Genomic DNA, 14497 nt, shown 5'->3' with positions numbered 1-14497 from the left:
AACTTCTCATTTCTAGCGAAGAAGTGACTGTACTATTTGAAGCCATTGTAACACAGCTTGGAGACAGCTCAACTTGCACATGTTTGATAAAGTGTTTAAGTCTTTTTGGAAACCAGTGACTACTTTGAAAGTTAATTAAATTCTGGTTAATTGCAGTGGCTTGGCAGCAGGAGAAGATAATGGACAGAGAGGATATATGCTGACATTTGTCATTGCTTACCTTCGGGTAGGTCACTTTTTATCTGCCTGCTGAAACTTCTGTTAATATAACAAGCTATAGAAGTTTCTTTTTGCAGATGCCTTGTCTGAAATCCAAATAATGAATGTTGCTTGGATGATATCTCAAACTTTTCAAAGAGGTTTTATCTCTTGCATTTCTGACTAGTGTTTACTCATGGAACTTCATCAGCAAGACACCACAAACATTAACTTATGTATTTAAGAAAACAGTTTCTAATAAAGAGTAGAGAAAATTAGACTGAAGAATCAACTAGCTGTTGCAAAATAAACCACATCACCTTATAAACCTACAAGTTGAATAATCAGAGGCTGCGAGAGTACTTGAAATACTCGTGTGCTCACTTAGCTGTTACTCTTCTTTGTCCATCTTGTTGAATCAGAATTCTAAGACAAATGGACCTTTATTCTGAACTGGTACAGCTGTTCTTATGAATTTTAGCCTTACTGTTTAAGAGAGTTGTTTTGTTTTCAGGGTAGTATGCACATCCTGAGTGCTAGATTTTATTTGTGTTTTATGGTCAGGGATAAATCACAGATTTTTTTTTTTTTCTGTATTTTGACAGATCATATGTGAAATGGACAAAATGTTTGTCTTTACCTAGATAGAAATTACATTCTGAATATTTATTTCTGCTAATTATGATATTGGTTAGCACAGTGGAGCTCTTGGCTTGATGCTGTAGTGATACAAATATTTTATTAGTGTAGTCAGACTGACAGTCTGACAAAGTTGTCTCACTATACCCATGGCATCAAAATGTTTCTCATCTGTGTCTTTGAAGAGCTACCCTATTTTCATAATGATAAACTAATGTCACTGGGACAGATGGATGCTTTTGCAGAATAGACTTTGTTTTTCTCACTCTGAAGTTGTTCAACTGTCAGCTATGTAGCACATACTGGAATCCCAGATGTTGTTGCTGAATGTTACTGATAATTTCTTTTCTCTATTTATTAGGACCTGGGTCTGGATTACTATGTAATAGGAGAATCATTTGAGACATCTGTTCCTTGGGATAGGTAAACTGTGATTATTCTTTGGAATTGCTTGAAACTTGTACTTGATTATGTTCAAATTATTCCTAACTCATGCTTGCTCATGGGGGAACTTAATTTAGGCCTTATGTGTATTGGAGGCTCCCTGATGTGCCCCAAGTCTTGCACCTGTGTGTTCTTGCAAAAGTTGCTAGTGTATTACATTAGGATTTTGTAAACTATAACAAATTCAATACTTAAAATTGCCCTGTTTAGGGAGCTGGACAGTGGTGACAGTAACTGTATTGTATGAGCAGTCATGTGTAGGATCAGCAGTGTATTTCAAACAGAAAAGTCTGTAGTGAAGACAATAATTATTTAAATACATTTAAGTATTTTTTCTTTCCACAGTAATTCAGGGAAAAAACCTAAAATGATAACTTTTGCCCAAAGTTAAGATCTTTTTTCTAAGTTTATTTTATCTCTCAGCTATGGTTGAGAAACATTTGACTGTCATAGAATCATAGAATGTCTGGGCTGGAAGGGACCTCCAAAGGTCTAGTCCAATCACCCTACCATAAGCAAGGACATCTCCAACTAGATCAAGCTACTCAGAGCCTCATCCAGCCTGATCTGGAATGTCCTCAGGGATGGGGTCTCCACCACCTGTCTGGGCAACCTATTCCAGTGGTCTGTCACCCTCGTACTGAAGAACATTTTCCTAACATCTAACCTAAATCTCCCCTTTTCTAGCTTAAAGCCATTACCCCTCGTCCTGTCACTACAAACCCTTGTGAACAGTCCCTCACCTGCTTTCCTGTAGGCCCCTCTCAGGTACTGGAAGGTCGCTATAAGGTCCCACTGGAGCCTCCTCTTCTCCAGGATGAACAACCCTAACTCCCTCAGCCTGTCCTCACAGGAGAGGTGCTCCAGCCCTCTGATCATTTTTGTCTCTCCTCTGGACTTTATCAGAACAAAATCTAAGCTAGTTAAAACCAGTTCTGGTAGACAGTCTTCTGTGGTATGACATTATACTTTTTAAAGATTATCTATCAAAGCTGAAGCTGTGTGTTTTAGGAAGTGGAATAAAATCATTGGCTAAGATATTATGTTTTGACCTGTTTTTTCTTACAGGGTTTTGGACCTTTGTAGGAATGTAAAGGAAAGGATAGTAAGAGAATGCAAAGAAAAAGGGGTTCAGTTTGCTCCTCTTTCCACTTGCAGGTAAGCTATGCAACAACCTAAATTTATTTTTGAATCTTTGATTAGTAAGAGAATGAAGGAAGAGGTAATTAAACTTGCTAGCTAGTAGGTAAAGTGTGTCTAGCAGTGATATTACAAACAATAGTAATCTTGACCTCCTTCTTTAACCTCCAAGTGGATTGCTTGTAAGAGCAAGTAATTAAAGAGATCAGTAGCACTTGATTAGTTTGACACTTACACTTGACTCCCATGCATATAGACAAAAGTAACAACTTAAGAGCTTCAATTCTCAGTTGTAGCATTGAGTCACTCATGAAGTATGAGCAAGAAGCATACAAAACTATAAAAAAAAAAAGCTGCCCTTTTAGAACAATATTATGAATTATGTAATGTCACATAGTAGCTGACTTAATGCCATAAAGCTTTGTTTGTAATGCAGTTCTCTTCAACAGGGTGACACAGACTTATGATGCAGGTGCATGTGTCTACTTCTACTTTGCCTTTAACTACAGAGGAATTAGTGATCCTATTCATGTCTATGAACAAATTGAGGTAATGTGTATAAACAATAGTTAAGGGTGAGGGGGGAAAGCTGATGTTCTGTAATATTGAAGCCCGTTGGGCAAGCTAACTGAATTTTACAAGAAAGTTCTTAACACTCTTTGTAAAGCTTTGATATTAGCAGCTAGGGAAAGGTGCACACTAGTAGTGCACCAAGCTGAGGAGAGACTACCAGGTGACAATTTTAGACATCAGTCAATGAATACTTATGGCTAAAGCACAGGAAAGCTTGAACTGGAATTTGTTGTTAGAAGACAAACTATCAACCATAAAGCTGAAATCCATGGGAAACCAGACTTCTTTAGTTCTACTATTTAAAAAGATATTTCTTTCACTTAATACTCAGCTAGTCTTTAATGGTTTAAAACATGGTAAAACTAGTGAGATTGTAGCTATTGGTAGTGCCTTATAGAATCATAGAATGGTTTGGGTTGGAATGAAGCTTAAAGATCTAGTTCCAACACCCTTGCCATGGGCAGGAACACCACCTACTAGACCATGCTGCATAAGGCCCATTCCAGCTCTGTCTTGAGCACATCCTGGGATAGAGCACTCTCACGTAAAGAACAATCAGTGTGAGGGTCTCTCATGCTATTTCAGAAAACTGAGTGCTGTGGTTGGTTGGTTGTATAGGTAAGTGCTGGTCTAAGTCTGCTGTGTTAGACCATTTGTAAGCTGCTTTGACATTTATCAAAAACCTCTGGAGTAACTCTACTTTAGCACTTAGAAATGTTATATTTACCTAGTTAAGGGAAACTAATATCTATTACTTTGGAGATAAAAACTTTAGACATAGAAGGACTGGCCAAACTGCTCTTCATCCTACCTTTTGGGTTCACATGGTTGAACGTCAGCACCAGAAAAAAACTGCCAATAGGACTGTGGAGGAATAGTGTGTTTATAACTAGGATATCATTCTTCTCATGCTAATTGCTTAGAAATTTGTAGTGAATTTGGCAAGTGGATGCAGAGTTTTACCTACAAGGTCTGAGGCTTCTGTGCATTGGGGAATGGAACAGTTCAGTGGTTATTTAATGAAGCTTTATTGATACTTAGATATTACCATTTGAGTAAGTTAGGAATGTGATCACCTGGATGATAGGTGGGGATTGGAAGGGACCAATCCATGTCTTCCATTGTAGGTCACTAAATTTGACCTGACCTAACCTAACTTAACCTAAGTGAGTTTGCCAACCAAGTATGTGCACTGTGGCAGACTGAAAAAAAAAATCTGTGTAGCTATGGTTATATACATTATTCCTAAAAAAACCCACATTTATTAAGAAACATTGAGTGCCTGTGCTTAGGAAAGCTTTTTGTTACACCTTCTCTGCTGTCTTAACTACTCATAATTGGAGCTGCAAGGGAGAGAAGTTTCTAGAGCTTGAAAGTGTTCATATATTTCTTAACATAAAAATCTAAACCTTTTCTGCCACAAACACACAAAGAGGTTGTCAGTTGTAAAGTACTTCACTTCATTGACCAGAAGCTTGGATATCTGGGTCTAAACTCTGGTCTGAATGTGCATCTCAAATCACTCTGGGGAGCCTGTTTTCAAACTTTGTGATTTCCTTTTCAGTAGACACTTGTCTGTCTTCAAGATGACCATCCCAGCCATTAGGCTACTTTATTTTCAGTAAGGGAGAAGTTATCCACACTATCCCGTTCTGGGATAATAGATTTGTGTATCTATTCCATGGAATACCAATACAGTTTATCTGGAATGCCATTATGAATTCCATGTGTAATGCTTTGGCTTTGATAATGTTAGTTTGAAAAATCCCCACTTATATATACCTGCAGAGTTGAACTAAACTGTTTACCTGTACTGCATACCCTAATTACTTCTGAAACTTCTCATCCACCTACATAAATGAGTACTATAGCAAGCTCTTCACTAAACAAATCTTGTGCATTGGCTGTTGAATAAATACCTTATCTTCCCAATTTAGAGGGCTGCTAGAGAAGAAATACTTGCCAATGGAGGAAGCCTGTCACATCACCATGGAGGTAATGTTCTCAGTCTAGTGTTAGACTTTTTGATACTGCTAAATATTGAGTACCTAATATAGTTTGTAATAGAACTTTGAAAAATATGTCACAGGCATTAGCTGATATTACTGGATGGAGGGGGAATGACCTTGCAATCTTTCTAGAAACTTTCACCTCCTCGCCAGACTTTTGGGGAGGTTTCCCTGGACCTGGTTAGCTTGATGTTGTCCCACCAGGTGGTGTACTTATGAGAACTAGCTTCTAGCCTTTAACAGGAACTCTGCTGGCAGGCCGACTGAGAACCTGGAAATGTCGCTCATCAGTTTATGTTAAGCAACTTTTCCTGAACCCTGTGCAGAGATGTGTTCAGTTACAAAGACTTCAAATGGGAGTTTAACAGTTTTTAAGACAGTTCAGTGTCCCGTGCAGGAAAGCGAATGCTGGCAGCCCTAATTGCAAAGCACTTACAAATATACTTTCAGTAAAAGAGCTAGTGCCTTTAAACAGGGCTATGTTACAACCTACCATTTGTTGCATAATATTATGTAAGGATTGATATTACTGGCTTACTGTCTGCTAACTTCTGATTATTCACTTTCCTCTTGGACTTTGGGAACTACTTGTGCTGAGTTACTAACCTCTTTGGAAGCTATTTAATTATTTTATTATCATGTTTAAGACCAGTGTCATGTGTGAGCAATGCTTTGTATACCTGATGCTTTACATATGCTTTCTCCAGATATTCAGGTAGCCTAATTTGATTGCATGTGTCTTATATAATGCTGTAAACTCAGTTGTCAGGGAGGCTTGCTGTGAAATTAGTTTGGTCTGCAGCTAGCTTCTTGAAACTGACTAAGGCATTTATCTTGTCTACTCTCTTGGTATTGTCTGATGGCAGAAATAAGAGCAAAATGGAAGTCTAATGGTTTAAAACTAGATGCAAAATTCTGTAATTCTAGGAAAGCTCTGTACAGAGGGAAAACTGAAGGGCAGAAGCTGTGCTTTAAAACCTGTTGGTGACTTCCTGGACTTGAAACTTTTAGCTAGGGCTGTTTTCAGGCATCTATGTTTATGATAAAAACTGAAATGGACTCTGCTTTAGCAAGGTTAGGATATTGGAAGATGTGTAGGTAACTAACATGAGTGAAAACAGTTTCAGTATTTTAAAATATACTCTTACTGTCATCTGATTAAATCTTGTAATATGGTGATGCAGCGGACCGGTCAGTTCTTACGCGTGGGATGTGGAATTACCCCCTTGATGTGCTGTTGTGCTCTCCCCTGCTGTGGCAGCTGTATTTTACAGTGAAGAGCATTCCATCCATTAACTGGTGTGCAGCTGGAGCTTGTCACGTTTGGCTATATTTGCCTTCACCATATGAAACCTTGCTCACGGCATATGTCGAACAAGGGAAAAAAGTTATGTAGCATTTTCAAACCCTTACACACTTGAATTTTCTGAATCCACAGATATGGAAAACTTTTGTTAGACTTCTTATGCTCCTGTTGTATGCATGACTGCCTCTTATACTTGTAAATATTTTCTGCTTTTAATGTTTGTCTGGCAGTTCATTGTGTATGATATCCAAGATTCATTTTTTTTTCCAGTGCTTAGTACATGTGCTGCTGAGAATTAACCTAATAGTACCCGTTTTATTTACTGACCTTCAGGCCTTGTGACTCTTAGCACTACCAAGGCTGGTCTGTTTTGTGGGAGAACAGAAAATACTGGTGCAATTTCTTTTAGTATTTGTCTTGTAATTGTGATTAATAACAGTTGTTTTCACTATGTGGAAACAGGCTGATTTGTCTGCCTACAATCACACTGTGATAAATGGAGCTATTTTAACTCTGGTTTTGTGTATCAAAGAAAACAGATGTAGTCTGGGACTTGAGGCTATAGGAGACAAAGTCTAAGTCAGTCTTCTTACACTCCTTGAAGTGGTCATACATGACAGCTTGAGATGTGTAAAGCTCTAGATTACTTGACGTCTGGGGCAGTTCTACCTGCAGGTAGACATAGCCACAATCTACAGTGAGCACTGAAATCATCCTATTTTAATTTTTTGAAGAGTAGCTTCGTAATACCTTGGAGTTCTATTTTAATCACAATATCTCTTTTTTCCTCCCATCCCTCCAGGTTAATGAAAAATATTGTAACTTTTAGTCAGGACTCACTAGAGGTAGCAATGCTGTGAGAAGATCCCCCTACCCTTGATGACTTTTGAGACTTACAAGTTTTAAGAAAGAAGCATGACTTTTATGTGTTAATGGATTACTTTGAAGATCATGCCTTGCAATATGTAAGAACAACATTCCAATAAAGAAATTGCAAAAATGTATCAATGCCAGCCTCATACAGTAAGCACCTCACAGGCATGAGAAGCTGTAGCAAAGCTAGATGTATTCATCTGTGTAATGAGTTTATCCTTTCAGTGTAACAATTACTTGTATTCTTGGGTAGAATATTTGGACTTTGTGTCTTATAAATCGGGATATAATTTCTATGATACTGCAACTTGAATTACTTTGTTCTTTTAATCAAATTGTCTTTTTTTTTTTAAGTTTCCTCACTTTTGACTTTCAAACATTTGAATTTCATTGGTGTCAGGAATGGCTTTCCTACTTTAATGTTAGCATTTAATACTTGATAATGTTTATGGATTATGTAATGAACAGACTTTAAATTTAGGAAGAATCTGATGTATGTGTTGCTATAAAAATACACCCAAAATAAATAGCTCATCAGCCTCTTCTTATGCAGGGGAAATTCAGCCATTTTCTAGTGTATCAGAAATTGATCATGTTAAGAGGAAATTATCAGATCTTTTATGATCCTGGCAGTCTTGTCAAAATGTGATGGGTCTCTTTCTTGCTAAATTTGTTGTGAGCAAAGTGCTTTGAAAAGCTGCTTAGGGGCTTGAAAATAGCTTCTACTGTGTGATTTTGAAGTGGTTTCTTGTGCCTTTGTCCCTTTCAGCTAATGTTATGCTGAATCTGTGACTTGGTACAAGTTTTTCAAAAGCTATTCAGGAATTATTCTTGTTTTAGCATTCCTTGTCTCCACTTCTACATGAAATTATACAGTCTTGATTGCAGTTCTCATCTTACCTTTAGTATGTCCTGCACTGGGAAAGGAACAGTACGTGTCTTTGAGCACAGCTTTGAGCCTTCTGCTTGTCTGGCCACTACCTTTACATTTGTGTCATGTAAGTGAGGGTAGCTAAAGCCACAGTTAGCTTCAGGAAACTGTCATTCTTAACGCTGCTTTCTAAATGGTAATTCCTTGCAGATGCAAGTCTTAAGTTCTGGTAAACTATTTTTCTAATCATTTAGGGCAAGCCCTAAAACCATCCGTATGGTGTGCTATACCCAGCATTCTTAAATTCTATTTTCAGAAAATACATGCTTTTTTGTATACATGAAGTAATGTGCTGAGGAAGTATCCGTAGGTACAACTGGTGTATAAATACGACTATAAACCTTTTTGGGTACAGCATTTGGGCCTGATCCCTTCTGTATTATCAAGCTAAGAACCTGTGTAAAACTAAGGAACAGTGTAAAAAATTGATAGGTTGTTTTCTTTGCAGGGAATGTTCTAACTAAAATTGGCTACTTAAGGAAACAATTATAAACTTAGGAGTTTGAGGAAAATACCCTCATTTAGCCATTTAGCATAATAGAACTATTTTTCTTCCATTTTCTAGACAGATTGGCTAAAATAAATGTTAACCAGGTAACTGAGGCTCTGTAAGTTTATGTATAGCATCAATTTCCAGGCAGTTTATATAGGGAAGCTAAATAAAAATAAAAAAATTAAAAAACCAAAAACAAACAAACAAACAAAAAACCAAAAAAAACAACACCACAACAAAAACACCAACACATAAAAACCCAAACCATAAAAAAACCCAACCAAACAAAAAAAAAAAAAAAAAAAACACAAACGGGAGGAGGAAAAAAAAAAATAAAAAAGAAAAAAAAAAAAAACCAAAACCCACAAAGGCCAAACACACCACAAAACCCCTATGCCTTGTTTGCATTCAATTGCATGGTTGACATTGCAGTTCATTGCAATTTTTTGGCATCATTAGGAGGCTGTGGCTTAACCTATATGCTGCAGTAATTAACCCATACAAACCACAAAATCTGGAGTGATACAGTTCCCTTACGGGGAGGGGATTGAATGCATTCTTTTTTTCTAGACAGGAAAAGTACTCTTACTTTCAAGCACTGGAGACTGATTGTACTTTGTCTTACCAGTGGAGCAAGCCCTATTTTTTAGAGTAAGTTTAAACTGTGACACTTGTCAGACAAGGAGTAACCTCCTGTGAAACAATATCATAACAGATGTATTTTCCTTCTTGGTCTCTTGAAAGTCTTACTAGAATAGTCATCTTTAGTGCCTTTTTCACCAAATACATACAAAGGACTTTATGATTTGCCAACACAGAACTTGAAAGTACTTAAGTTTAGATACCAAGTGAAAATGTGCAAGATGTTACGGTGATGTTGTTACTTATGTAGTAGACTCAAGTACACTTGTCCAATATGCTCCAACACTACTGCAGCATTAGATTAATTCATTGACCTTTCTCAGTATTGTGGAGTTCTCTCTGGAAGAGTAGTAACCTGTTAAACAATTTTTAGGAGCAGAGAGATGCTTTCCATAGAGACAACCAACTTCAGGAAGAGCAAGTAACAGGTGGAAAAACCCCCATCCTCCTTATGACTGCTTCTCCTTTTTGCAAAGCTATTGTTCTGTAATAACTACATCTATGTTAAAATGAGTGGAGCAGAGGAAGTCTAGAGCCATGTGGAGTGCCACTAGAGCCTCTTTCCACTGGGACCACATACTGCTGTAATCTGGTGTGCATGAGTTAGTCCTGCGATCCATCAGCCACATTGAAATTTTCCTTACAAGACTGTTCTGTGTGCCTAGTACTTTGTACTCCGGAAGTGCAAAACCCAGTTCCTGCCTGCTGTTTTCTAGCTCTATCCTTAGCAGCCAGACTTTCTCCAGCCATCCAGATGTGTTTTCAAAGATAAGCAAGTATAACCTTTATGAACCTGGAGAGCTGTATTCCCATTTTGTCTTCCTTGTGGCCAGCACATGTGTGTTGTCCATCTCATGCACTTCTCTTTGAAAAACCATACACATGTGAAACTGTTACCATTTTTGACAGAGAATATGTAAGTGCATGTTTGCTTGGTTGGTTTTTGCAAAGGGTGGGCTCTGCAGGAGCAGCAGAGTATGGTTTCACTTTACCAAAGTGTATATTATTCCCTAACAGATCAAAAGGGCCATGGAAACATGAAGAACTTTTCTAATGAAACCAACTAAGGCCAGGACCAGCATGTATCAGAACTGGGAAAAAGTTGCTTTTCCAGCTCACGTGTTTTTCTTTCATACAGGGACTATAATGATAAAACTTGGAAACACAGCAGAAATAAAATTGGTGTTGGACTGTCTTTTGAAAGTTGCTACTGAACAAGCTTCTTGACTTTCTGTTTTGAAGTACTTTGTGTGAAGTAGAGACTCTGTCATGTGAGGGTGTTTGTGATCTATGTAATAGGCTGGGCCTTAGATTAAAAACTTCTGGATGTTGAACAGGGGATTTTTTAAAGCATCAGACTGCTCAGCACACGTTAGGAACAGGGCACTTGCCACTTATACAACTTGAAAACTAATTGTGACACTTCATCTTGGATAGTTAAGACGAAAGATTAGGAAGGAGATGCAGGAATGAAGGGCTGTATTTAATTCCAATTAGGGCAACAGGGTTTGTGTGTGTCTTAGCTGAGTTGACAAATAGTGACTTGTTAAGCTACTACAAATTGATTGTACAACATTATGCTGATTTGAGAACCTTTAGTAATGATGTAGGATATAGAATCAGGGGAATTTGATTTCATTTTTTAAGTGAGAAAAGTACACTGGGCTGAGAGCCCATAATTGGTAGATGCTTGGATAAAGTCTGGTTCTGTGCACTGCCTCATGTCAGTTCTAAATTAATGGCATCATTTAGGCCTGAAACTGAGGTCTACTTTCTCTAGGCTAGAAAAGAAACGGTGTTTTTCTCTAGTCCATGATGAGATCAGGCTTAACTGAGACCTTTTAATATTGGGGAAGTTAAGCTTTGAGCCCCAAGCTGTTTGGCTAGGCTTAGAGTGGAGTTAAGCAACTTAAATGCCACTTGCAGTTATTTTTACATTCATGGTAACATCTATTGTGGCATTTTCTTTCTCCTTTTTTCCTTCTCATCCTTGAGGCTAATGGGATCATCTTACAGAGGAGGAGCAGAATACTTCTAGGACAGCACTAACCTGAAGTGAAACAAATACGAAGATTGTTTTCCTAAGTGGTGCTGTCATCTTCACAGACTTTTCCTCCCTTTGGTCTATTTTCCATTTAATCGGATGGACCAGCTGATAATTAAGAGCTTCAGTGCTTTTTAACTCTAATATGAAAACTTGAGTATCTGAAAAATCCATGTATAATCTTACTGACATGAACAGTAGGAGCAGGAGCTCAACCTACTGATATCAAGGGGTTAAATTTTTTTTCATCAAACATGTTTGTGAAGAACTGCTGGTAACTAATACAGCTTTTTTCTTTCCAGTTCACTAATCAAATGTATGTTAGATTTATTATTGCAAAAGTATAAACCATAGAAAATTTGACAAGATAGATGTGTAAATTATCACTTTGACAGAACTAATGATGCACTCCAAGCACCTTCTGTTTTCCAGCACTTGGTGAGCGACTTCATTAAATATGCAACAACTGTTTGGTGCTGCTCAGGCAGTGGTTCAGTTCCTTGTGGAATTGCATTATTACTGGAGGTGTAAAAGAGGCAGGCATGCTAGCTGTTGGGCATCCTGCTGTGATTCTAATGTGCTCCATCTTGTTGGAGCAGTTGTTTGCGGTCTTTTCAGGACAATTACATCCATAACCACAGGACACATTCAGTGAAACTATATTACAGATAACGTTGAGAATGGTAATGACTGTTCTTCAGCTGCTTCTGTAAGGCCCAGTGTGAGCGACTTGAGGTGACGGCTGAGCCACATCTGTGATGGTTTTTTTTTTTTTTTTTTGGTAGCAGGAGTATTAAAGTTTCCCCAGCTAAATTTCAACTGCATCAACTTGCTCAGTCAGACAAATTGTGGTGATGGTGTATTTACAGATGAGATTTTGTTCTTGAGCTACTCTGCAAAATGCAACCACTCTTCTTGTCACATGACAATTTTTTTTTGTCCTTCAGTTATGATCTTTGCTCTTGACACACATGCTGCTAATAGTTGTTTTCCAGCAAACTGCAAATTTCATTCTTTCTCACATTATTTGCTTTTTCAGTTGGCATTGTGACTAGCTCATATTCCTTAAGGTATAAACAAATACACTCTGTTCTCCAGAGGTGTCCCTGTAATTTATTATTCTGATGACAGTTTGATGGTTACCCTGAGAACGGGGCACAAAAGATGGCTTGAATTTAGCTTCAGATACTCTTAAAGCATCTGTCTCTCAAACCTTTACTATATCGCATGGTACTGACAAATGGATTGTGTTTCAGGCTGACAGGTTAAATGCTATAGTGTGTTTAATGAAAAAAATGGCCTTTATTTTGAATGATCTGTTAAATCAGAGTTGATGACTTGGTTAATTAGTATGTGAACACTCAGGCATTTAACAGGACTATAGTGAGACTTTAGTGAAATGAGCTCTTAAATGGCTGGTGTTTCAGCTTTGCTTTATTTGGTCTATGTTGTGAATATCCTTTTTTTTTTCCATGGGAAAGTAAGCTCATGTGTAATGGTCTGAGCAATTATCAGCCTGTGTAAAAGTTGAATGAAACAGATTTTAAAAAAATTTTGTATAAAACTAGACTTTAAGCCTTCTCCTTAGAAAACAACTTCTTGCAATTTAAATCAATACTGTTTTAAGTTTGATTATTGAGTTGTTTTCACTTTAAAGCAATCAAGGTGTTGGGTTCTGCTTTTTAGTAATCTCTACAGTTTCCTACTTAAAATTAATTTGGCTTTTTAAAACTTATTCTCTGTTTTAATAAAACATGTGATTTCATCCTAAACTTCATCTAAATTTCATACTTTCTAAAGAAAGTAGACAGTGTGGAACACAGTCTTCCTCTGGGAGTATGCTGAGCTTAATGAGCTTGATAGTCTGGTGGGCTCAATAAATCAAATAAAGCAAAACATTTCTCATTTTTGAATAAAAGCATTTATCACACAGTGTTTATTCATTCATGGTCATAAGATTGATTGGCTCCTAGAATCCTGCCATATATTGAAACACTTTGTTTTTGTTTTTCCAGTAGGCAAGTTGCGGAAGCGCTGGATGAAGGAGAGCATCTCTGATGTTGGCCTGGGAATGCTGAGATCTGTTAAGGAATATGTGGACCCCAATAATATCTTTGGAAACAAAAACCTTTTATAAAGCCCTGCACAACATGATGTACTAAAACTCCTTCAAAATTACTCTTGAAATTCCTCCACTTTCATTGTATTGATATCCCAGTAATCAAATATAACATAGCCTAAACTTTAAAAACTAGTAACTAATTGATTTTTTTTGCCACTCCCTTCCCCTTCCCTCCATAACGTGCAAAATCACTGTTAATGTTTATGGATTTTTACTTACAGTTCTCTTAACCAACCCACTGGGCACAAAAGGAAGCACAGACTTGGTTTTCCAAGTTTGTTTGGCAATATAGCTGACAATATTTTCGGTGCTGGATAATTTCTTACAAAAGCATTTCCTGTGAGGAGAAAAAAGACTGACAACAATATTTTCTACAGAAGCAGCTGCTCAGGTCAGCCTCTTGCTAAAGGAAAGCTGCTAAGAGACAGATGAGAGAACACCAAGGAGTACATCACTGTACGGAAGGATTAACAGACTTGTAACCAGTGAATGCTTAAAGTGCAAATGTAGGCTTTGATCAAAAGAGATAATGCATGTCAAACTACTTCTAAGGACTCTATAGTTTCCCACTGTACTACTACTGGAAAACCTTACACAACTGAGCTGTTCTGAGTTGTATTTGCATTGCTGGGATAATCTTAATTGTAGGTCAGTCACTATAAGTTTTATATAATGGACATTTCTCACTGTGTTGAAAACAGGTTTGTAACAAAACTTTGCTTTCATCTGTACTTCAGTCCTAGTGTGTATGGTTTGCTCACGTTTCGTTTGTTTTGCAGAGATGCAAAATATCTTTTTCAGTAAAAATTTTTTGGCTATTCAAATGAAACTGCCCAGCACTGTCTTTTGAAACAGTCTCAACAATTTACTAAAACACCTAAGTGGAGAAGATGCTATCATCCTAAAAGTGAGATTTGTATAGTTTCTTATGGCCTTTATGGGTAATTTATTTACTTCACTAGTAGCCACAATTTTAATTGTCCATTGGACTTGAAGAAAATTAAATGTTTTATTGATCAGTATTGTATGAGAGTAAGCATTTTTACATTGAAACTTGAATCTTAATTAGTAAAACTAAAAGTG

General features: G+C 37.3%; 1 protein-coding gene across 1 annotated transcript in view; it reads left to right on the top strand.

Moving 5' to 3' along the window:
• Positions 1-13632, top strand: part of AGPS (alkylglycerone phosphate synthase) — a 42949-nt gene extending 29317 nt beyond the window's left edge. Inside the window, exons 14-19 of the mRNA XM_008943881.1 lie at positions 157-226; positions 1199-1260; positions 2350-2439; positions 2871-2970; positions 4932-4989; positions 13308-13632. Coding sequence (XP_008942129.1) covers positions 157-226; positions 1199-1260; positions 2350-2439; positions 2871-2970; positions 4932-4989; positions 13308-13429 — 502 coding nt within the window. The 3' untranslated portion in view covers positions 13430-13632. The remainder of the gene's footprint in view (positions 1-156; positions 227-1198; positions 1261-2349; positions 2440-2870; positions 2971-4931; positions 4990-13307) is intronic.
• The last annotated feature ends 865 nt before the right edge of the window (positions 13633-14497 follow it).

Source organism: Merops nubicus, unplaced genomic scaffold (assembly GCF_000691845.1).
Source record: "Merops nubicus isolate BGI_N331 unplaced genomic scaffold, ASM69184v1 scaffold12807, whole genome shotgun sequence".
NCBI classification, from domain to species: Eukaryota; Metazoa; Chordata; class Aves; order Coraciiformes; family Meropidae; genus Merops; species Merops nubicus.
The sequence above is the reverse complement of the archived record's forward strand: the minus strand, read 5'-3'. Positions and strand labels throughout refer to the sequence as shown.